The 23937-nt window shown below is 44.1% G+C and overlaps 4 protein-coding genes across 5 annotated transcripts; 2 read left to right on the top strand and 2 right to left on the bottom strand.

Moving 5' to 3' along the window:
- Nucleotides 1-746: 746 nt before the first annotated feature.
- On the bottom strand, nucleotides 747-1605 carry EMC6 (ER membrane protein complex subunit 6). Its single transcript, XM_068655980.1, has one exon. It carries the CDS (start codon nucleotides 1603-1605, stop codon nucleotides 1267-1269), a length of 339 nt encoding a protein of 112 aa, XP_068512081.1. The 3' UTR covers nucleotides 747-1266.
- TAX1BP3 (Tax1 binding protein 3) lies at nucleotides 1604-5436 on the top strand. Its single transcript, XM_068655978.1, has 4 exons — nucleotides 1604-2050; nucleotides 3149-3268; nucleotides 3574-3651; nucleotides 3903-5436. Exons 1-4 carry the CDS (start codon nucleotides 1604-1606, stop codon nucleotides 4038-4040), a joined length of 783 nt encoding a protein of 260 aa, XP_068512079.1. The 3' UTR covers nucleotides 4041-5436.
- A 241-nt stretch (nucleotides 5437-5677) lies between these two features.
- Nucleotides 5678-14297, bottom strand: CTNS (cystinosin, lysosomal cystine transporter). The gene is made up of 11 exons (XM_068655981.1): nucleotides 14200-14297; nucleotides 13766-13884; nucleotides 12413-12491; nucleotides 11112-11196; nucleotides 10918-11021; nucleotides 9814-9945; nucleotides 8963-9062; nucleotides 8753-8872; nucleotides 7481-7651; nucleotides 6950-7067; nucleotides 5678-6600 (listed from the first exon to the last, which is right to left on the bottom strand). The coding sequence occupies exons 1-11, from the start codon at nucleotides 14280-14282 to the stop codon at nucleotides 6470-6472; spliced, it is 1242 nt and encodes a 413-aa protein (XP_068512082.1). The 5' UTR covers nucleotides 14283-14297; the 3' UTR covers nucleotides 5678-6469.
- Nucleotides 13217-23933, top strand: SHPK (sedoheptulokinase). Of its 2 annotated transcripts, none has more exons than XM_068655973.1 (7): nucleotides 13217-13301; nucleotides 16666-16807; nucleotides 19363-19546; nucleotides 20775-20927; nucleotides 22003-22178; nucleotides 22274-22474; nucleotides 23520-23933. In XM_068655973.1, the coding sequence occupies exons 2-7, from the start codon at nucleotides 16669-16671 to the stop codon at nucleotides 23912-23914; spliced, it is 1248 nt and encodes a 415-aa protein (XP_068512074.1). In that variant the 5' UTR covers nucleotides 13217-13301; nucleotides 16666-16668; the 3' UTR covers nucleotides 23915-23933. The 2 variants fall into 2 exon arrangements, with proteins under 2 accessions (XP_068512074.1, XP_068512073.1); XM_068655972.1 differs by lacking the exon at nucleotides 13217-13301 and adding an exon at nucleotides 14334-15088.
- The last annotated feature ends 4 nt before the right edge of the window (nucleotides 23934-23937 follow it).

Genomic DNA, 23937 nt, shown 5'->3' with positions numbered 1-23937 from the left:
CGGTCTCTAGGTTGCACATACCCGTTTCCCTTTGTCATACGTACTTATGTTAAACAATTCAAGTAAGGGTCTAGAAAGTATTTCAATGGTGCAGGTGTTTAAAAGATATTCATTAATGCATGAAAAGTGGTGGCTGTTTTCTGATGGTATGAATCTGCCAAAGCATACAACTGAGGGGATTGAAAATGTGACCTCCTCCAAAAAAGGTACCCAACTTAAGCAGTGTTTATAGTTTCAGATCCACCTTTTTGTATAACTCTGCATTTCACCAGAACTTGACTCTTCTGTAAAGTATCTTTGAATACAGAATCTAATGTTTTAAAACCTTTGTGTAACAAACCATTAATCTTTTATAATGGTCTGGTAAGGCAGTGATAGCCTCAGTTAATTAGATGAAGCAGTGTGGGGTTGTGGAAGAAAATACACAACAAAACCCAGCGGTTGTGCAAGTGTGGTTGCTGGCTGTAGGTGAGAGGCTCCAAGCACTGTTTGCACAAGCAGCTCTAGAGCAAAGACACAGCACCTCTGTAGTGGGTGATCAAATTGTCCTTTCTGTCCCTACCAGACGTGGCACCACAGCACACCACTCAGTTGCAGGAATCCTAATGCTTGAACAAGCCTCAGCTAGCAGGTAATGACACCGTGTGCATTGTGGTGCCTGTATTTATTTCATTGGACACAACGGCATTAACTGCAGCAGTGTTGGGCTTGTGAGAGCATCACGTAGCGACTTCTGTCCATGCCAGTGAAGAGTCTCCACGACAATGTCATTTATTTATAAGGTGTAAATACAGCAACTGTGGAAGGTAACATTTGCACTAGCAACTCAAATACATTTCTGTATCAAACCTTTACGTACAGTTAATTACATGCTGCTGTGAAACATTTCCCCGTGTCAGTGGATTATTTTTAGAGTGCTGTTATAGCTGGGCAGGCAGCAACTAGAGAAGGGGGGTAATTGGTATTTTTATCCAAAACGCTGAGGATACAAGGAACTAAAGTAATCAGAATCTGCAGATGTGACCGCAATTAAGGACAGAAATTGTTCTTCAGCCACCGAATATCCATGGGAGGCAGCCGAGCGCCCTCGCGCCCCGTTTAATTAGCACAGTACAACCGATTCATTCGTACTTGGACGTAATTTACTGACGGTGTTGACGACACGAGCGATGAACAACGGTTTGGGTGAGCTGGCCGAGGCGCTGGGGGTGACTTTTGGCGACCGTCCTCCCGCTCCGTTGCAGCCCCCCGCGGCTCCCGGCCGCCTCAGTAGACATGCACCATGCCGTAGAGGAAAGTCCAGAAGAGGACGTAGGTGAAGAGCCCCCCGATGAGCCCCCCGGTGAACAGCGGCCGTCGCGACTTGAAGTACTTGTTCCACCGGCGGCCGGCCTTGAGCACCAGGAGCACGGAGAGCAGGACGGAGGCCAGGAAGTAGAAGACGAAGCCGTGCAGCCCGCTCAGCCCCAGGATCCCGGCGGTGGCGCCCGACAGGGCCGACACCGACGTGCGGCAGTAGTCCAGCACGGCCGCGTTGCCCCTCACGGCCGCCTCGCTGATGAACTGCGGCCCCTCGCGCCTGGCGGCCGCCGCCGGAGCGGCCATGGCTCCGCGCCCGGCTCCGGGACGAGGCTGCGGGGGGGGACACGGACACGGCCGCGGGGCTGGGCGCGCCTCAAGGCCGCGCTCCCTCAGGAGCCGCCCTCAGGAGCCCGGCTCCGTCCCCCGGCGCCCTCCCGCTCCGCCCCGTACCTCACGCCCGGCTCCGCTCCGGGCCGGGCCGTGCCCCTGGCGGCTCCGCTCCCTCCCTGCCGGGGGTCAGCGCTCGGAGCCCGGCGCCGCGGGGCCCGGAGCCGCCCGCCCGCCCCGCCGGAAGCTGCCGGCGGCCATCTTAGCGCGGGGGCCGCCGGGGCGAAGCGGGGCCGGGCCCCGCGGCGGGGCGGGGCGGGGCGGGGCCGGGCGAGGCTTTTGTTCGGGCGGCGGCGCCGGGAGCGGGGTCGGGGCTGAGGCGATGTCGTACGTGCCGGGACAGCCGGTCACCGCCGTCGTGGTGAGGCGCGGGGCGGGGGCTGCGATGAGGAGGGGGGGGGACCCTGAGGGGAGCCGGCACCGAGCGGAGCGGGGCCGGGCGCGGCGCGATCGCTTCTCGGCCCCTCAGGGTGGGGCCGGGGCCGTGCCGGGAGCTCCTCGGGCCCGGAGCCTTGTGCTGGGCTGGTGGCCGAGGGGGTGGTGGAGAGCGGCTGCGGGGCGTTAATTGTCTTTTACAGCGCGTTAATTGCCGTAATGGGAGCGGCGCGAGGCCTTTTGGTGGTTCTTCCCCCGGTTCGGATACAGCCGAGTGGCGCTGCCCCGGGCGGCTCCGCCGCTCACCCAGCCCGGGGGGCGCAGGCTCGGGGCAGCCTCGCCCCGCACTCTGCGCCCTGCTGGAGGTGCTCAGGGAGAGCCCCCGAGTGGTTGCTGCGTGAGTTGGGGCCGCGGCTTTTTGTGTCAGCTCAAGAACAGCAGAAGCTGGCAGCTGTACAGGCAGGGGGAGAGTCTGTCAGATGCCTGCGGTCACCAGACAGCAAGGAACCGACCTCTGGATTGCAGCAGCGTTGATAACTTATCCATCCCACTAACAGGCTGCTATTCTCACTGATAGGGCGAGGCAGGAACGGAAGGCACTCTGATAAAAGCTAAGATGAGTCTAGATACAAGTGACTATTCGTCAGCAAGACCTGACTCATGTTTAAGGAGATCTGCTCCCTTTTTAATGTTTTCCCCCTTGTTCCTCAGGGCAGGGGTAACACAGTGGCACAAGTACAATAGCACAACAGCCTTTGTACTTGCAGATCCCCTCCTGTTCTGCTGTTTGGGGTAGGGCTGAGAACAGCTCAGAGCCAACTGTTGTCACTGCAAGGCTGTGTGCAGCTGACAGATGACAAGTGCTATGTGATAGTTCTGTGCTGCCAGCAGGTTTTAGAGCTGTTTGCTTACCCTGTGCAGGTTTGACAGATAGCTATTACTCTCACAAGGCTGTCATACAGCCTTCTCTCCTAGAGCTACTCAAGGCTTATGGTATCTCTGATAGCTCAGTGTAACTAGGTCTTAAGATTTCTTGTGATTCATCTCAGTGCTCACAGTACTCTATTCTATCTTCTCTTTTTAGCAAAGAATTGAAATACATAAGCTTCGCCAAGGTGACAACTTGATTCTGGGATTCAGCATCGGAGGTGGCATTGATCAGGATCCTACTCAAAATCCTTTCTCTGAAGATAAGACTGACAAGGTCAGAGGTTGATTGTTTTTTATAGCAATTAGGCTGAGCAAGCACTACTGCAGTGTATCTGTATTCTGCCCTCTAACGCAGTTGACTAAAGTTAGTGTTGTTATCCTTTGCAGGCCAAGTTTGTGTTTAACTTACCCAGCTCTCCACCTTCTATTCTCTCCAGCACTGCACAAACCTGTTCTTAGCTAGAATCCTGTCATCTTAACTAGAATCCTGCAATGTGCTGCAAAGCATTTCTGCATTGCCAGTGGAACAGCCCTTCCATAAGGGCTATTCATAGTAACACTCAATTCTTGTTTTTCCAGGGCATTTATGTAACAAGGGTGACAGAAGGAGGCCCAGCAGAAGTTGCAGGACTTCAGATTGGCGATAAGATCATGCAGGTAAACAGCAACTTAAGATGAGTACCAATCCAGTACCAGGTACACGCTTCCAGCAAGCTTCTGCTGGGAAAACTTCTGTCTTCAGGGTACTTTCTGGGGCAGTTTGTACAGCTTACAGATAAACAGAGTTGTGGCATAAGAGTGATTGTACCAGATATACTTAAAAGACACCTGTAAGTCCCTATAGTCTTGCCCTAGCTTACTTTAAGACTTGCTCTTTGCCTGCTGAAGCCTTTTATGTGCTTTCCTAGGTGAATGGCTGGGATATGACAATGGTGACCCATGACCAAGCTAGGAAGAGGCTGACAAAAAGAAATGAAGAAGTGGTGCGGCTGCTGGTGACCAGGCAATCTCTGCAGAAGGCTGTGCAGCAATCCATGCTGTCCTAATCAATCATGAAGTTGGGGAGGGGTTGGGGAGGGAGATGCATAGACTGGATATCAAGCAAGGGAGCAAAGGCTAGAGCTGAACAGGTTGTCTGGAAGGAATATATGTTCCTAACTGTGGTAAACACTACTCATACTTTCTCTGGTGTAATTGACAATAGTTAAACTTTAGAGAAGCACTCTGAGGGGACTAGTCTTCCCTGCAGGTACACGGGAAGGCTTTATAATAGTCATGGCTTTCAGGAGGACAGGGCAAACCATATTATTTAAGGAAAAAACTGGAGAAGCCTCAATTTTCTGGAGCACAAAGGTTTCCTGTTCCAACAGGAATTTGGTTTCTGCCAAGGAAGATAAGAGGCTTTTGCTGTGCTTATGCTTTTAGAAGTGAGCTGCTGTGTCCTCCCATGCTATCAAGTTAAAATGCCAGGATCAAGAGTTGCACACTGCTGTGGGGAAGAGCACTGTACTAATGTCACACTGTGTGTTAGGTAGACAGAGCTTGCTGAAGGGTTTGGGGCATTATGACTTACTGTAAAGACTTCTGGTACAGAGCAGCCTCTTCAGACAAAAAAGCTAAGTAACAGTTATTAATACCTGAGTTAGTTTTAGTGCATTTCACAGGTATTAAAGAGTTCTAGACACTACAGTTCAGCTTCACTGTCAGAGAGAACTTGATTCTCTTTGTTCACAAGTAATTTGTAACATCAAATCAAGTTTACGTAAAAAACACTATGGAAAAGAAAATGCTGTTGCTGAACTTACCAAGAGAGCTGCTTGTATCCAGAGTCTTCAGTTCTTCATTCCATTTATATCAGACTATCAGGGGGTAGATTTTGGTCTCTCTTCCAGAAGACTGTTCAAATCACTGATTTATTGATTGAAAAGATGAATATGCCAGTAACTTCTCAAAGTGCCTCTTGACCAAATTTAAATTTCTCGTAAGCTACTGTGTTGTTTAAATCAACATGCCACAGGATTTAAGATTTTTGCTGCACCACTGAGTTAATTACCTGGCTTCCTAGTGGTTTAACTAGCTAAAACCTGGCATTTTTAATCCACCTCAGTTTATACATATCTGTACTTTCCTTAAGCAGTCTTCAGGTAAGCTTGTAAATAGAACATGAGGAGGGGGCAGTCTAACTTATTCAGTTCGTTACTGCTGTGCTATTTACATATATTGTATCAGTCTCAGACTTCTGTACACACCAGCAGATGCCTACTTACCATTTTTATATCTATTTGAATTACTTTAGTACTGCTTTCGAATTTTGTAACTTAAGAATTCAGCGGTAAGTTTTAAGGCTTTCAAGTTGAAGTTATTTTTGTTACTGTAAAGATACACTCCTATTTGTACTGCTATTTCACGTGATTTTACACACAATAAAACAGCGTTGGATTACCTGTGCTGTTCCCCTTTCCTGTGCTGTTCCCCTTTACATTGAAGAACTGCCGTATCACTTGAATGCCTCCACCTGAGACTTCTTTTCTGGCTCAAAGTGGATTGTGGGCCTACATCGATACAAAGCATTCGAGTATTTGTTAGATTCCCCTCAAGTGACTTTAAAAGGTTCTAATGCTTACCTTGATCTCTACCTGCAACATACCACATGCAGTTACAAAGTAGCACAAGAACAAAAATATGTGCTTAAGACCTTTAATTAATGGGCTGTTAATGAAAATCATCCCCTTTGAAACAAACCCTTTGACAATCTGATCTTTACTATCCACAGTTTAGGGTTCAAGGCGTGTCAGTGGAACCAAGAAAGGTTAAGACAGTACACCACAAGTATTCAGGCACATTTATCTGAGCACTCGTCTTAGCACCTCTGAAAGAGCTTGAAGTGAGCTAGGAATACAGTTCCAGGTTATTCTCAGTATTTTTATTTTCCCTCTTAGAGTTAACATTTGTACTTGTCTTTTTTTTTTTGCTAGGAACTTCATTTTTCCTTCAGGTACTGCTGTTGCCAGCCAGTGTAAGTGGTGTTATAGCATGGTTTGGTCTGTAAGGAGCCAGCAGCACTGAAGTCCACAGACCTTTTGTTATTAAGTGGTTGCATTGACATGATCTCAGGTTCTTGGAAGCCAGAACTTAGGCTCTTTGGAAGTGATGCAAAATCAAAGAGACAATTCTGGTCTCTTTCCTGTTGCTAGAGAAAGAGAGCCACGTGCTGCTGGGACAGCTCAAGCTAAGCTGGCTTTGCACCTTCAACAGGCACAAACCCTCCATCTGCAAGTAGAGGCTAGGTAGCTTGATGTCCTTTAAGGCACCTGGCAATCAGCATTTGGCAAGGCAGCTTGTATTCCATACCAGGGTAGATCAAAGAATAAACAGAGATCAGAGTCAGTATTTCTGATAGCTGCTAGTAGACATCTTGAAATCCCTTGGCCAGGATAGTGGCAAGTTCAATTTAAAGTTTTTGTCTTCAGAGATGTTATTCACAAGGTTCATACCCCCATCTCCTATAAAGGCAGTAGTGCTGAACCATAAAAACAATATCAAAGATGATGGAGAAGACACCCAGGCCAAACTTGGTTGGATCTCCAAAGATTAATTTCCACTCATCTGTCAAACACAAGATTAGAGTGTTATGAGTAAGAGGTTAGTCTTATCTTGAGACCACAAGATCATGATAGACATATTAAAGGAGTTTGTGTTTGTTACCCAGACTACTTAAACACTCCTTGACACTGACCTGTACAGCTTGTGCAAAGCTACTAACTGTTTCTGTGGTTTCATCAGAACAGCTAAGTGTTTTTCAATCCTTAAGCAAAATAGACTTTCTTTAGTCTTCTTGTAAGGACAGCTACCCACACTAGCATAAATAACCTCCCAAGATATCCTACAGGGTTTTGTTTTGTAATGAAATTCTCCCACCCCCATTAAGCCCCCACCAGTTCAGTTCCAGCCTTACCATTGTTGTATGACTGCAAAAACATCTGCAGTAGGCTGAAGGTTCCCCCAGTGAAGTCTAATAATACATTTCCAATGCTCCATCCCTCAGTACTCTTCCGACGGAAATTCATGTATGCCTGAGGGCATAATGAGAAGTTTAATGTGTTATGTACCTGTTGGTTCAGTACCTAGCCAGGGCTAAGACCACATGGGACTCTGCTTTCTACTATGGGATCATGTTAGTCAGTGGAAGTCTTTTGTTCCAGTCTTCAAATGAGGTAAAGATACTCCTGTTTCGCAAGAAAGCTCATAGTTGAGTTTGGGCTTTTTCCCTTAGTTGGGTTACCTCTTAGTACCCTGAGCAATCCCAGTAAGCAAGCATTGAGATATACAGAAGACTTCAGTGTTAAACAATATGTTAGCTTTATACCGTTTTGTCTGTGAAAAACTAATAAATAACCATTGCTGGTCTAGTCAGATCTTTAAGAACATACACTTCAGACTTAAGAGTGACAGTAACATGCATAAAACTAGAAAAGTTCAGGCTTACCTGTGGAAAATATTTTATCAACGTGACTGCTAACTTGATGTAAGAGAAGCAAAATAAGAACTGTAGCCATGTCATCTCCTCAGCTGCAGCAAGAAACAGTGTTGTAAATGTGAAGATCCATGCAAGTGCCAGTAGTCCAACAACAACTTTGGATACTTTCTGGTCTGCTCTCTGAAACAGAAATACAGATATACTTAGACCAGTCTAGGTCCTACATCCCCAGAAACATTGTAAGGTATCGAATATGCTCAGTACTATGCAAGGTTACAGTCCTCACCCATTGTTGTACCAGTTAGGCACATATCACAAGGGAAGTTTGAGCAATTAGCTGCAGATTTGCAAAAGCTTATGTGCAATATTGAAAAGCATTTGTTCAAAATACTATTGCCCATAAGCAAGTGGAAAAAATATTGCTGCAGTATTTTTTTGACTATTTATGATGCCTATGATTCAGTGCCACATCTGTAATGATCTCCTGAGTTTAGTCTGAAGTTATCAATAGTTCCTATAAATGCAAAAGGCTGCTGAGGCCATTATGGTAGAAGTCATAGTTATCTCCCAGTTCTTTACTAGAAAAGGCTATTGCACTCATTGTTGATAAATATGCTCTTAGAGTTTTCAGTTTAGCATTATCAGAGGAAGGAACCTAAACCAGAAATAATTACTATCTAGAACAAACTATCTGTTCAGATCAGAGGTTTTACAATGAGCACCTGACAACAATCAGTCTCACCTGAGAAGGGAGTGGGAATTACAAATAGGCCTCTGCAGCTGTTTCAGGTAAAGAGAAGTGGGGAGGTGGAGACAAAGTGTTACCCACTACATATACCTGCACCCAAAAGCTTACAACTCAAATACTCAGGAGTCGCTAAGAGACCTCTCCTGGCCTAAGGCATCTTCAAAAGGTGAGGAAAGAGAAAGCATGTATGAGCATTTGTACTGTGTAGAGCTGTAATCTATGTGCTGGCTAGAAATCTGTTTGAAAACTTTATGAACTTGGCTGTTTACCTTAGCTATTTTGAGTCAAAGGAGTCTACTTGTAAGCTCAGAACATCCATGAGCCTGAAGTATCAAAGCTTACTGGAGCAGCTATTAGCTCAAGAAAGATAAAGCAGCTGGACTGTGAAGCCTGACTTCTAGAAAAGCCAAGGAACAGGCTGTGAAGATGACTTCAGAGCCCAAAAGGAGTGGATCTGAGTACAGTGAGGGGTGAGGCGTCCAGCAGAGGGAGCTCTGCCAGAGCTACCAGGTCAGGCCAGCACTGAGACATACCTCATAGATGCAACACTGAATTATGATGAGGAGTGTCAGAGCTACTGCATGGAGGCTGAAGAAAACATCGTTGATATCCACAGGGTTCACTCCACTAGGATAACTGAGTAAGAACTCCTCCTAAGTGTAAGATAAACCAAAACAGTGTAAGCGTTTTAACTCCCTTATGTAGATACCCATGCCCCCTAAAAATATTAAAGTTGTGCTTGCCTTAAATAAGGGAATCCAGAAGAGTCCAACATTAAACACACTGTATGCTATGAAGCCAGTAAGGTTTAATGCAATGTAGTCAAAGCTTAGTCCAATAACGCTAGAGAAGGAAAGAGATTTTTTAAAAAAGCTGGAGAAATGAGAGCATTCCAGGGATGGCTTATCCCTGGAACATGCTGACTGATAGGCAATTTTTGATCCAAGCTAAAGCTGTACGCATTCTGACAACATGATGTGGAGTTTATTGGGAAGGAAGGTGAAATATCCTTCATATGCCGTTCACAATGGTTCTCACTGCCAAGTTTGTTGCTGCTGTTTAACTTCACCCTTCCATGAGCTCAGCCAGCCTGATAAAGCTATGCCAGCCTAAATCCATAGCAGTAGTGTATCTTTGCCAAAGTGAATGCTTTAGTTTTCATGTATGATAACCTTTCTACTTGCAGTCATTTAGTAAAACAGGAGCTAGTCTAATGATAGCACTACAAGGAGCTGCCTGATAAGCAGCTCACAAGGTAAGTCAACTGTGAAGGTGTCAGCACAACTGGCTTGGTCAGGTGATATACAACATAACACCAAAGGGAACGCAAAAAGCGTCCTCTATCAGTTGTTATTACTGGATGCCAAACCTTAGAATTAGATGTCTGTAGAATGCAAGTAAATTCCTCTGACCTGCACACACAAAAGTGCACTGGGACTGCATTTATTCAGGCCTTATCTTTGCCCTCCTTCTCCTCCTGCCCCAGTCTTTCCATACATAATTCACAAGAACCAAGACGGATGAAAAAGAAACCAGGAACACTGTTTTCAGATGTGCTTATTGGAACTTGCAAACGCATCTTAAGTCTCCTTACCTTTTTCGCCGCCAGTTCTCAAACAGTTGAGGATAGAAGGAGATAGACCACGCAAGGAAATAGATCCAGCCAATTACTTCATCAGCGTATTTCACTATGATGCTATGAATCACTTGAAATTGAATCCTAGGTCTGAAGGTTAATGCAGAGTTAGTTAATTTCTCTGCTCACACTCTTTTCAGGACCATTTGCCTTGCTCTGCTTTGAGAAAAAACAGAGTCCAGGCACTGAGACAAGATAAAGATTCAGCATTGGTTTCATTTTTGAGTTTTTCCCCCTTTCTTTAGTGTCCCTGTTAAGTTTTAAATCTGTTATTCAACCTAGCCTTTCCTTCCCTTTCCACTCTTCATCTCTATTATTATTCAAAAAGGTCCTCTTGTGCCTATGGCTTCCACTGTCATAGCACGGGGTCAGTTATGCAAGAGCAGTTTCACTTTTCATGCTCTGCCAGCAAAGCCTCATGATCGTGCCTGTCCTGTTGATCACTTCACAAATCTGGTTACCTCTGCAATTCCTGCGAGTCTTAAAAAGAGAAGTGAAATGAGGAAGTAATACAGGAACGGCCTGTTGGTGAGTAGCATCTGGACTAGGAAATACAATCTAGTTTTCTCTATCTTGCTAGACTGTTTTCCTGTTAGAGAGGACTGGCATTGGTGAATAGATGGCTCCCCTAACTAGGGAGGAAAACACCTGCATCTCCTGACAATAATGTGGGTACTCAGCTGCACAAGGCTATTAGTACTCCAGAACAAGCTCTGCACAGTAATAATATAAGAAAAGCATCCAAGTAGACATTGACAACCAAATGCTTCCTGGATGAGGACACGTAGTTTTGAGACTTTGGAGAAGGGTTATTAAAACCAGACTAAGGAGCCAGAAGAGGTCACAGTCATCTAGGTATAAGTTTAAAATACCAATATTACCATTCTGCTTCCATACTTTATATTTATCTGAATACCTCAGGGATTACTGGAGGGCCACTACATCTTCTCAATTATATACTTCTCCATGTCCCAACAACTACTTATTTATAGGGAGGAAATAATTACAGCAGAGTTTATGAAGCAGTAGGATACTAAGTAGAATTAAAAACCAGTTTCTCACCCAGTTAAGTTGGAATTACTGGTATAAAGATAAACTGTTACTTGTCCAACGTCATCTGCTTTCACCTGGAAGTCTGCCTCCGTGTGACCTGCAGGCAAATGTACCTGCAAGGCAAAGTGGAGGGAGGAAAGGAGAGTTGCACCATACCAGCTCTAGGCTTTTGCATAAGGTCAGAAGTCTATTCTGTCACTTACTTCACCAGGTAGTTCAACAATAGTGTTGTGTTTTGATGAGTGGGTAATATTAAGAGTTATCACCAGTGTCTCATTTAGTGGAGCCCTGCAAAGACAGAAGAGCCAAGTTAGACTGGTGCCTGAGTTCACAAAGATTGCTTCAGGGCTGTGGGAAAGTATCTACTAATTCCACACAGCTGCAGCAAGTGTAGTGGGCAGTCCATACAGAACAGTACAGTACCTACTTAGTACTCAGAGGAACACTAACACCAGGTTATGTTAGCACAATGCTATTTCTTTTAACTGAAAAATTGGCTGGCATTAAAGTTACAGAGCCACATTTTGCCTCCCTCTACCCCACACAAATGGCAGAGAAGAGCATTACCAGCAGGACCAGCAAAATCCTACAACTGTAGGATTCTGGGCACTAAGAGGGGCAGAAATGATGGACATGTACTGGGGTGACGACAGGCAGAAATTATGGCCATGATGCAAGAGGAAAAACAAACTCAAGTAAAATAGCCCTGCAAAGCTTTCCCCCAGAGCTCCACTAAGCATTTGCCCAGGAGGTTTAATTGCACAGCAGTATGTAGGGTATCATAAGATTCAAATGCCCGTACTTGTCCATTAAGGAGATCACATTATCACATATTACTTTGCAGAAATAAGAGTTCTGGACTGTTGTAGCTCTGTCTTGCTGTTTTCCCCTTTGTCACAATTCTTACATTGTTATCTGACTATTCCCTTCACACACACCCCTACCTTTGGGATCTCAAAGTCCAAGTAATGCTTCTTTCCTGGCAGGCGGCTGACAACAATAACACAGCTAAGTAGTGTGTTGTATTAAACAACACGACTGAGATGTGTCAGCTCCTACGCTGGAGTAGCTGCCTTTCTTCCCTAGAAAGGGTAAGTTCTGTTTGTGTGGTAATTTTTTGTGATCTTTTTAAGAAGTGCAAGTTCCTCTCAAGCATCAGTTTTTAGAAATAGCAAAGCTGCTCTTCACATATAGAAGACAGTTCAATAAGCTAGTACAAGGTAGACAGTATAAAACATCCTTTCCTGCTTGACTTCCCATACAAATGGCATGGGATATTACCAGAGACCACCTACACAAGGCCATTTCAGACTGCTGCACTGTTTTGGTCCAAACTGGCACTAAGTGATGTACTGGTCTAGAAGTAGCAAGTCACATACAGGTAGAAGTCCCTCTGTATAAACAGTTAACCAAGTCTGCAGGGAAATTTGAGTATATAGCTATGTTTTACCCCCTTGTTCTTCCCTATTTCATAGGGAAAACAAAGTTGTAGCCATGATTTTACCTCAGAGATATCGTGACATTTGTTGAACTTCCGTTTTCTAACAAGACCACTTCTGGGACAGACAATACAATGACTCCATCTGGGAAGAAATAAACAAAAAAATGTCTATTACTACCTGAAGTGTCAGATTAACAACAAAAAACAACACAACACCAGTATACTGTCGCTAACAACAAAGGGAGTACTGCTTATTTCAAGGGAACTAAACCTAAAAGGAGAACTAAATAACTGCCACCTGAACATGTTACAAGGAAGCAATTTAGATATTTGATTCGCAGCAGAAGTTCATGTCAAGACAAAGCTATAGGATACTTAAAACTCATTAATTGTTTCTTCATGTGATCCTAGTAACTTGGAAGTCATGATGCTCAAAATTTAGTTTAAAGTTACTTCTCGAGTGACAAATTCTTCACGTACCCAGATGTTTGAAATAATGTATATTTACAATTATAGTCCTTCAAGAATCACAAGTGCCTTGCTATAGTGGTCAGAAACACTGCTGTTATAGGGTACACTTTGCAACAGTGCAGCTATGGCATAGTGTGTCATGTTTTGAGGGGGGGAGGTATTGGCATTGGAATGTGACAATTGACATCAAAACCATAAACCAGTCATGCGTCGTCAATTTTGGAATCCAGGTCTTTTACTATATGTACATTTAAAGGTCAAAAGTGACAGACAAGAACAACAAATCTATTTAAGACCAGAAAAAAAAAGAGAAATAAAGAGGTTGCCATGATTTAATTATTTTTAATATTGTGTTTAGTAATGGACACCCTATTTTGTCTCCTGAACTATACAGTTCAAGAAAGCTAGAACTGAAATAACAAGCTGGAGATACGCGGGCTGGATACAGTGAAGTAGCAAACACCAGCAGTTAGCCTCTGAGGTAAGAATAACTGCAAGTCCCTACATTGTCAGGATCCTCACATAACAGTTTTGAGTACTGTGTCTGCGTTCTGAGACAAAGCATATTTGGAAATAAGTGGAAAACATCTTAAAGATACAAATCAAATATGAAAGCTATTTCTCGCAGGAAGCTACATAGGAATTATCAGCAGTGACGAGCATCTTTCTCATTACCTTACATTACACAGTATTCTTAAGAAGTTATTTAAATGGAGGAGAGCTCCCCAGCTCTTCCCTGACTGCACCACAGTCAGTATTTAACCTCCTTCAACTGAGGGGAGTGTCTGCACCTTCCTAGTGCTCCATCTGTCACTAGAGTGCCTCAGCGTGAGCTCACGAAGTCAAAGGCAGCATGTGAAAGAAGAGCTGTGGGAAACGTGGCGCAGATTTACCCAGAGGGGGCTGACTGGGGATACTGAGGAGCTACCCTTGTCCATCTCTTACCACTCTGGAGCTGGCCTGCAGGCCCAAGCAGGGATGACCAAACACCACCACTCCCCAGCAGCACAGGCATGAGGTACAGTAGAGGAGGGAACACATATCTCATCCTCATGGTGGCAGAGCTGCAGAAAAAAAAACGAGGAGAAAACTTTGCTCAGGCCCTACAAACTTTGAGGGGGTACCAGCCTGTCCCCCACTGCAAAATGGCTCCCTCCCCAGCACCACAGCCCCTGGCCCTGCCTGGCTGAAGGACCCTCAGCACTCCCCAGAGGACACTGGGCTTTCAGTCTCTGTCTGCCCACGCTCCCCTGCCAAAATCTCCTCCCTTCACAGCTTATCCTGCTCCTGCCACTCAGCTACCGCCCCCTGAGGTATCCCCCCCCCCTTCACAGGACTACAAATCTCAGCAGCCACTGCGCCCCCCCCACCCTCCCCACCTGCAGCAGCGGGGCGCGGTGCACGCTGGGACTTGTAGTCCCCAGCGCTCTCCCCTCAGAAAGCACGATGAGGCAGACGCCATCCCACACTTTAGGGCACACTAATACCAAGGAAGCGGCACGGAGAGGGAAAACCGCCTACCTCCTTCCAACACTGCGACTCCGTCCCACGCACCCCGAGCTCTTCCCTTTTCAGCTCCTCACGTGAGGCGGCCGCCTATCGCCTCCCCGCCTAACGCCCCCTTCGCGCGTTGCGCCGCAGCGGCCGCCCGCGGGCGCCATCTTGGGTGTGGCAGAGCGGGGCGGGCTGGGGCTGGGGCCGGCGGCTCTGTGAGGAGCTCTGTGAGGAGGGGTCGCTGAGGGCCGCGAGAGGCACTCGGTGCTTCAGCTGCTCGCTGGAGTTTCGTTCCGAGTGGCAAAGCTCGCTGGGGAGGGCTGGGGAAGGGATGGTTTTGCCACTCTCAAGATGGAGGGGCATTGCTCAAGTGCTGAAGGGAGACGTTTTCAGTCAGAGGGCAGAGTCCAGGCTCTCTCTCGGCCCAGTTTGCCCACTCACCCCAGTCCCTGCACGCTGCTGGAGCAGTAGCTTGTGTTTGTGCCCTCTCGGGGCAGGTGCTCCTTCAAAGGCAGCGAGGAACAACATAAGAGCTCAACACAGTGGACGTTGGTCAGAGTACCGCCTAGAGAGACTCGTGTGGGCTGTGGGAGGTGAAGGCAAATCGCCAGGGCCATGGCGGGCAGCGAGGCGTCCTGCGTGCTGGGCATAGACCTGGGCACGACGTCTGTTAAGGCTGCCCTGCTGGTAGGGACAGGGCGAGGGCATGTGGTGGCAGCGAGCTGCTCCAGGGAGACACAGGCACAAGCCAGCAGCCTGGAAGCTGGACCACAGGTAAGGGGTGGCAGAAAGCACTGCCAGCGGTTTCAGGATGGCGGCGTTGCCTTGTAGCAGTTGGGCTGCCTCGCTGTGTTGTGTGGACTTTGATGGATTTCTTGTTTGGTTGTTTTTTTTGGGGCTTGTTTTGTGTGTGTGCGTAGAGTGACAGAGATGTTCGCTATGTGTGTCTGGATGTCTGAAATGGGAATTAAAATGCTCTCTGTTTACTGTTCAAGAAAGCCAAGTAAAGCTGACTGGTTTAAGAAAGATAGCTTTTAAAAAGCTGCTGGTTAAGTACTCAAACGGTCATGTCCAATTAGGATAGTACTGGAGTCAATGGGTTTGCTAGATGAATAGGAACTCGTTCCCTCTTTTCTTACCTCATTTCAAATGGAGGCAGCTGCTGGGAACATTCCATAAGTGGCACCACAGAGTCAAACTAATTGCCACTGCTGGAGCCTCCCACACTTCTGAGATGGCAGCCCAAGCTTGATTTTTCTCTTTTGAGAGCGTACAGACCTGCAGAAAGCCTGCTTCTGCTTCCACTGTGGCCTCAGAGTTGTCACAAAACAATCTAAAACTATTCTTCCATGAACAGTGCCTTTGTGTTCGATGCTGTCAGTCAGGAAACAGCAACCACTCGCCAACTTAAAGGGTATGTTGCACTTTAATGTGAGATGGAATCATAACTGGAAATTCCCTCTGGAAATAACCAGGAATGTATATTCTTGTTAGAGGGCTTTAGGTCAATTATGTTATTCAATCAAATAAAGAATGGATCAAAATCATAAACAATATGTATCAACATTCCTGTGGCCTAGTATCGTAGTGTTTCTAGGGTGAAGATACCAACCAAACAGGCCAATTCTTCTCCCTTCAGTCATGTTTATGCAGCTAGAAGTAGATACATGCACGACAGTTCACATCTATATATGGGGTAAATGTAAATACTTTTGCTTATAATCTTTGGCTCTGTCAAAGTAATCTGAATGTTCAAAAGCGTGAAAGCTGTAATGCAACTTACCTTGTGTCAGGGCTTGGTCACTTTATTGAGTAGATCTCTGCAGTTTGCTTGGCAGTTCTGGGAACAGAGTATCCAGACACGAAGTATCGGCATCATCCAAGTCAACAGTGTGTAGAGAGGTTTTAGGAGGCTGTGAGACTTGCATGTGCATGCAAGTGAGAACATGTGGATAATCCTCTTTGTGGGGAAAAAAAAAAAAAAAAGAAGAAGAGCAATGTAGAAGTTGAATTAATGTAAGTATGTGGTGAGCGTTAATGGACTTCTTAAAAGGTGTGTTTGAGTATGGTGTTTTAGGAAATTAAGTCAAGGATTATACGGCCTTCAGTGTAAGATGCTGTTATTTATTGTCAACTTGCTAGTATTGTTTTGGGGGTTTTGTGTATGTTGTGTTTTCTGTGTTTTTTTTTTCTTTTTTCAAACTTTCTTTCAATTTAGTAGTGAATGTTACTTTAATGCATGTTATTAACCTAAATGAATTCTGTTCTTTACTTCTGACTAGAGTAGCCTTGTTTAATAAATACAGTGAGTCCTAATGGCTTCATCTTAGTATTATGCTTCTTGATTACAGGGAATGGAGCAGAATGTCCAAAGAATAATAACAGCACTGAACGAATGCCTTGCTGCTCTACCTCAGCAGCAGCTTCAAAGAGTCAGTCACATTGGCATTTCAGGGCAAATGCATGGGATTGTATTTTGGAAAAGAGATCAAGGTAATATTATATTTTTGGCTTTCTTGTTTAGAGTAAAATAAATCTTTAGCACTGAAGTGATCTGTAGGAAATCGCTGCATGTTCACCGTGATCTTCTGTAAAACAGAATTAACAAGATCATTTTCTATGTCAATTTTGCTTTAATTACTGGAATTTCAGCTACTGACTGTAGTTAACCATATTGTTTACACATATCAGTTGAAGGATTTAGTCTTATGAGATCCCTGCAGAGTAAACATAGTTAATAGTATGAAGGAGGAATTACATATCTGTGGCTTGTCTATTGTTTGTCCATCATATGCTATCTGCTGCCAGTTGAAAGAACTTCTGGACCATGTGAATTCCTTTTTTCTTAAATGCTACTTACCTCATAAAGCACTTAACTACTTGGTGTCCAGTATCTCAATACCTTCCAGTGATTCTGCAGCAGTAGTATTAGCAGTTCTATGTCTGCCTTGAAAAATAAGCTGTACTTGATCTTTATGTTAAAATGTGTACAGCAGTAGCTATCCAGTAATGAACATTGCTATGTTAATTTGACACAGTTTGAAAGTACAGTAAAAGGAAAAAATGACATTCAGTAAAATATTATTTCAGTCTTTTGTTGTTGTCTTTTATGAAAAATCTCAAAGCATTTTTTTTCTAGTAAATTGTAGACTGGCATGTTGCATTCATCTTGCCTGCTTGTGCTTCTGTTAGGAGCTGAAAAGGATTGTGGTCTTGATTCTGAATATGCAGCTGCTTGTAGACTGAAGGGCCAAGACCTCAGAAACAAAATCAGCCACAGTAAGGTAGTCACATGGAGCTTGATTGTGACAGTGAAGATGTTTGAAAAATTCAAGCCTTGGATTTCTAGCTCTGTGAGATAGGTATGGATTCTCTTCATAACCTTCTAAAGTCCAAGGTTCAGGTTTCAAAATGTGGTTTGACGTTTTTTTTCTCTTCACCTTACGGTGTGCACTTCTGAGCAATTATACAGATCTGAAAATAATAATAAAAGTTACAGATTAAGCAAAGATTTATTGTAAACTGCAGAATAGATTTTCCAAAAGTGCTGGTCACTGCCTTTCAAAAGTTGTTGGGGTCTTAATTGTTTAAAGAGACACAATGCTATTCATTACTGGCTGTAATTTTACCTTAAATACAAAAATGATTGCAAAGAAAGAAATCCGAAGGCTGATGGGAAGGAGCTGTTGCTTGCTTTCCAGCTGTCCCAAGGGCTGCATAACAAAGCCTCATGGGTTCATGACAGACAGATTCTTACGTGATATTGGTTAATATTTTATTTCCCAAAGCCACACACCACTTTTGTTTCATTTCTGTCCAGTGAAAGAGGGTGTTTGCTCTCATTTGTTTTGAGTAGACTAAATGAATCCATGCGCTTTGGGACACAAATTAGATTTGTAATAGCATCCTTTAGGGTTGGATTTATGGTTAATAATATTTCTTTGAAACCATTTGAAACTAGAAAAACAAGCCAATTTGAAAATCATTTCAAACAGACTTGATAGAACAGGGAATTAAGAGAACAACAAAAGGTATGTTTGCTTTACATGTTTCACGTAGTATTTCCTGCTTTCATGGCTGCTTTTTATTGTGCGTGTGTGACTTCAAATCCCTATATTCATATTTGTGCTAGTCAGTTGAACAGCCATATCTCTATTCTGACCTGTAGGGTAAGTGGCACAGCACAGCTCTCCTGCCACCCCTCACTAAAAAAAGAAATAGAGCCAGCTGGAGACAGTGTGTGGCCTGTCCTATCCCCACCTTGTTGATCCCCACCTTGGCATCACCTGGGAGAGCAGTAGTTGTCAGAGGCCGAAGCTGAGACATGGAGTGTGCCAGCAAATATCACAGAGCAGTGCTTGAGCTCAGCATCTGCTCAGTTTACTGCTCTGGCAGGTCTGTAATCTGCCTTAGCATGACTGCTTGTGGGGAGCATGTCAGGGCAGGGAGCAGCACACTGGGCTGGAGCAGTAGCAGACATTGCTGAGAAGGCTCCGTGCAGCACCAAAAAGTTGCCCTAATTTAGCTGAGGCCTTGGCGTAGAAGCATGTGATAGGATGCCACACCTTTGGTGAAGCTCTGTTCAAAACAAATGTGCTAGACTGATAACACTGAATTAAATCCTTCTCTACTTCTGGTGAAGCAAGGTACAGGGGAGAGATGTTGGTTAGTTTGCAGTCTGTTGCTTAATACGTACAGATCCAGGTTTCCTGTTGCTTTGACTCAAAAGGTGGAAGAAACTGTGCCCTATCCATCGTAGGCAGTTCGTTACTAATTCTGTGTGCTCTTGGTCATGATGTGGCTGTTCAAGTTTTGTCATGTCAGCTCCTTACCTCTCGTAGCAGAATTGCAAACTTTTTTCCAGAATGACTGGAATTATGACGTTACCTAGGACTGAAACTATGACTAGTTAATTTAATTACAACCGCCACTGGCTCCGTTTCTGTTCTTTTCCCAATACATTTGACAAATTATCAGAGTGTCTAGTAAGGAAAAATGACAGGCACAGCAGGAAATCACGGGATTTCTCAGATGCTTTTGTGTTTCAGGTTGCAGGTGGACAGAGTGTGGTACCAGCCCTACCTTTGAGCCAGAGGAGGTCAGTCGTCTGGTTACGTGGCAAGACGGCCGCTGCAGTCCTGCCTTCCTCGCTTCTCTTCCTCCGCCCCAGTCACACATCAGCCTGGCTACAGGATTTGGGTGTGCCACAGTCTACTGGTATTTAAAGAACAGGTACATTGTTTCTCAAATGGGCAGTTGTATCAGGCTGTTTCACTGTTGGTTTCTCCTCCTGAATTTGTGTTAGTATTCCTGTGGCATGGTAAAACAACTACAAGCTCAGGGTGTGCATTTTCTCTCTAATCATAATACTAATTAGTCAAAGAATGTTTATAATGGCAGTATTCAATATAAGCGATACGTAACAGCACACAAATCTCTCTGACCTCATAAAAATACTACAGATCTTTTTAATAAGAATAAAATCTTTTGACCATATAGAAGCAGAAGCCTTAAAGTATCATAAAATAATTCTAGTCCAACCTACTGCTAATGAGGAGGTCTGCTAATGTAGCTTGAACGCTATAATTTTGGCTTGTGCAGATTGTGGAAAGTACAAACATGCCTAAAACAGTAACAGAGTTGCTTTGGCTGGTTGCTGCCAGATGCTGAAAGAAACAATCCCTAAATTAATTTCAGTTTCTTCCTTCTTTAGACACTGGGATTCTTATGAGGTGTTACTGATACTCTGCTTTGTTGTGGCATATTTGCAGAGGATGTAATTTTTCACTTATGACTTGGCATCAGCATGATTTAGTCTTCAGTTTCATCTGTAGCATGCTATGTCTCTCAAAGAGACATTATCTTCCTCAGCAGTGAGTTCAAGTTAAATTAGTAGGGAAAAACTTATTACATCTTGGTTTTCCCTCAACATATGTTCAGCAGATAGCTAGAATGTGACGTGATCTTGCTTTAGAGCTGTACAGCTCATGAGTCCAAGCTGTTTTGGTTTGTTTCTGTTCTGTTTCACCACTTGGTACATTTCCATTCATATAATCTGTGAATCCTAAAGCGATTGCAGGAATTGACTAATTTTTTTTTTGTCAAATGCTCCGGAATCAACAAAGTGACATTTTTGTAAAACAATTACTACTTTCCTGGCATGTTTTGCGGTGGTATGATTTCAAACCCAGATAACTCATTCCTTAAAGCCACTGTCTCTCTGTCTTCCACAAGCAGATAAGAATTGCTACTGTGGTAAGAGCTTGGAAAATAAATCCCATTAAAAAAGTAATAACCCACAAAATCCAAGTTGATCACTGAGATACTGAGTTTGCAGTTCTGTTTTTAGGAGATAAGGCCACACACATCTAAAGTTCCCTATAGCGCTGGACGTAAACTTGCTCTGACTATCTTAAAGCACCACTCATTGTTTTTGTTTTTAAAATGTTTTGTTTAAAAGTCCAGATTTTCTGAAGTGTTATGATGCAGCTGGCACTATCCATGACTATGTGGTTGCCATGTTGTGTGACCTGAAGAAGCCACTCATGTCCATCCAGAATGCCGCCAGCTGGGGATATTTCAATGCCAAAACCAAAAGTTGGAATACTGATGTGTAAGTGCTGAGGTCATTCCATGGATTTTATGCTTTGCCTGTGTCAGGCAACTTGAACATCTCTTAGGACTCTAAGTATGAGTGTGTTACGGATAGGAAGTGATTGAAAGTTGTTCCTAATCAATTGTGCCGTGGTCTGTACTGAAGGACTTTTGGGTGTTTGCTCTGGTTTGTAAGGTAAATATATTTAAGTTACATACAATTTGGCACCGTGATTTTAGAAATACCTAAGACAGCAGAGCTGAGAGACTCATCAATGCGGCCTTGTATACCGAACATTTCCTCTCCCTTTCTGTGGTGTGATGGTGGGATGAGATGGAGAAGTGGATGCTGTAGCCAAGGCTGTAATGGCAAAAGACAGTTACTACTACTTCTTTTGGCTGAGCTTCTTTGTAACTGCTAAGATTTACTTGTGATTTATTAAATTTTGTTAGGCTACAGGGAGTCTTACAGAAAACTGTTTTTGTTTATTTATTTTTAATGATTTGCTCTTTCAGGGCAGAATCCTAAGGCTGTATGTATTTCAGAGTTTAGGTTAGGCCAGAATTCCAAGATCTGCTCATAAAGGTAATTTACTATCTAATGCTTTAAGAGTGACAGAAACGTGCATTTTCACTAATCTGGTATTTTTGCTGTAGCAACATAGTGTATCTTGTGGTTTGTGTAAGGAGTTTGTTGGACTTACCTCTGATTTGGTTTTGAGCTACTAACTGCATGACAGTTGTAAGTTCTTTGACACTTAAAAGTTGAATTTTTGTGATTGTCCCTTAACCCTGGAACTGCTTGTCTGTATGACATCAGTAGGTTAAGCTTGGTGAATGTGTACTCCTGTAGAATCCCAGGTAATCAGATTGCATACCATGAAAAGCAGTTTGTTTTTCCAGCATATTCTAGTTCACCCAGCCAGTTGAACTGGAATGCTGCCCAAGACAAGCTTTCTAGAGAAGTGAATGCATCCATAAATCCAGCAGCTGCAATCATATGGCCAGCTTCGTCTGTGACTTCAGAGAGGTCCTTGTAACCATGCTGCATGTTCCCCTGCTGCTTTCCTGCAACAATATTGTTCTGATTGTAGATTGAAAAAGTCCGGCTTTCCTCTTCACTTGCTTCCAGAGGTGGGAGACCCTGGCAGTATTGCAGGGAGGACAATCTGTGCGTGGCATGGAATACCCAAAGGAACAGAAGTAGGAATTGCTCTGGGAGATTTCCAGTGCTCTGTTTATTCCTGTCTGACTGAAAGGACTGATGCAGGTATGATCATTTTGGTATCTTACTTTGTTTTCTCATTGTCTACCTTCAGGGTAGCCTAGTAAAACGCTGATTTTTTTTTTCTTCTTTTTTTCTAGTTCTCAATATCAGTACCTCTGCTCAGCTGACCATCTCAATGCCCCCTGGTTTCCAGCCTCCAGAGACACCAGATCCTTCATCGGCTGTTACTTACTTTCCCTACTTCAACGGTGACTACTTGGCAGTGGCAGCATCACTTAATGGAGGCAACGTGCTAGCAACATTTGTGGACATGGTGTCACAGTGGATGGAAGAACTGGGTAAGCTCGTTAAGGATTGTTAAGGCTTAAAATTGAGGTTGATCAATAAGGTGAAGGGAAGCTCAGACAAAGGAACAAGTATAGAGCTGTTTCTTCATGCAATAGAAGGAATGAGGATATAACTCCTGGGTCATATTTCCCAGACGTCTAGAATTTCCTTCTGAAGCTAATCAACATGCCGGGACAGTCATCCTTGGACTCCACATTCACTTTGCTTCTAGGTTTTGAGTTTTCGTTTGTTTTAAGAACAAGAGAATATTTTTGCAAGTTGTTTTTAAAAGGAAAAGTCAGCAAATATGAGGACAGCCACTGATTTCCTACGACTGCATTCAGAAAGAGTCCCTTGATTGCATCAGTTGCCTTCTACTGCGTATTTTGCAGCAGTCTAATGGATTTTAAGGCTCAAACTCACATAGTGTCTTCTAAGTGCTTTAAACATGGACTTTGCACTCATGGTGGTTTGTTTGTTTGTTTTTGTTATTATATAACTTCCTCACTTTTTCTGGAGTTGTATTTGATATGTCATCTTACTCATTACAAGGGAAAAAACAGCTTGTATTTAATGTCTGTTTCTGCTCCTGGGTATACACAGGGTCTTCCATTTCCGTGCTCTGTCATGCCCATTTGTAAAATGAGAAGTAATTATCACATTAAATCTGAGTGTTTTACACACACACACACACATATATATAGAAAATCTCCTGGGTTTTGCAGTGCAGAAATAAGTTCTGAAATCATTCTTTCTGTGAGTTCTTGAAGTGAACTCTGCATTCAGCTTCAGTAGCTGGATTGCATGTGATGTCTGCCATTAGTGCCTTTAGAGGCATTGCTTCTGATCAGAAAAAGATTTCTAGTGTTACAGGTATTAGATACAGTTGGATAGAGAACTGGGGCTTGTAATCCTGGAAAAACAATTACCTTTGATACAGGGAAAAAAAGTATACAGTACTTTGCTGAACAAGTGGATCAGTGCCCATTTTAAGGCTCCATGTGTAAGATACATTAGATGTCTTCAGCTGAGTAATGTGGTATTTCCCATCTGCAGGGCTTCAGGTTCAGGATTCTGCCATCTACGCAAAGATAATCAAAGCAGCTTTGGCCCAAGATGACAGCAAACTCTCGATCCGCCCAACCATATTTGGAGAAAGACACGTTCCTGAGCAGTTGGCTTCAGTGACCAGTATTGCTGTCTCTGAGCTCTCCTTGGGGCACGTAACCAGAGCTCTGTGCCGTGGCGTCGTTGAAAACCTCTGTTCCATGTTGCCGGTGCAACGCCTGATGGAGACAGGAGTGAGCAGAATTCTGGGGAGTGGGAGTGCCCTCGCCAGGAATGAGGTGTTGAGGCAGGAAGTGGAAAGGATTTTTCCATTCCCTGTGGTTTATGGGAAGGATGTTGATGCTGCTGTGGGGGCTGCCATGGTGATGTTCCACAGAAAATAAAACTACTGTTTAGACTGGCCTGA

This window comes from Anas acuta, chromosome 19 (assembly GCF_963932015.1).
Source record: "Anas acuta chromosome 19, bAnaAcu1.1, whole genome shotgun sequence".
NCBI classification, from domain to species: domain Eukaryota; kingdom Metazoa; phylum Chordata; class Aves; order Anseriformes; family Anatidae; genus Anas; species Anas acuta.
This window is presented reverse-complemented; position numbering and strand designations above follow the sequence as displayed.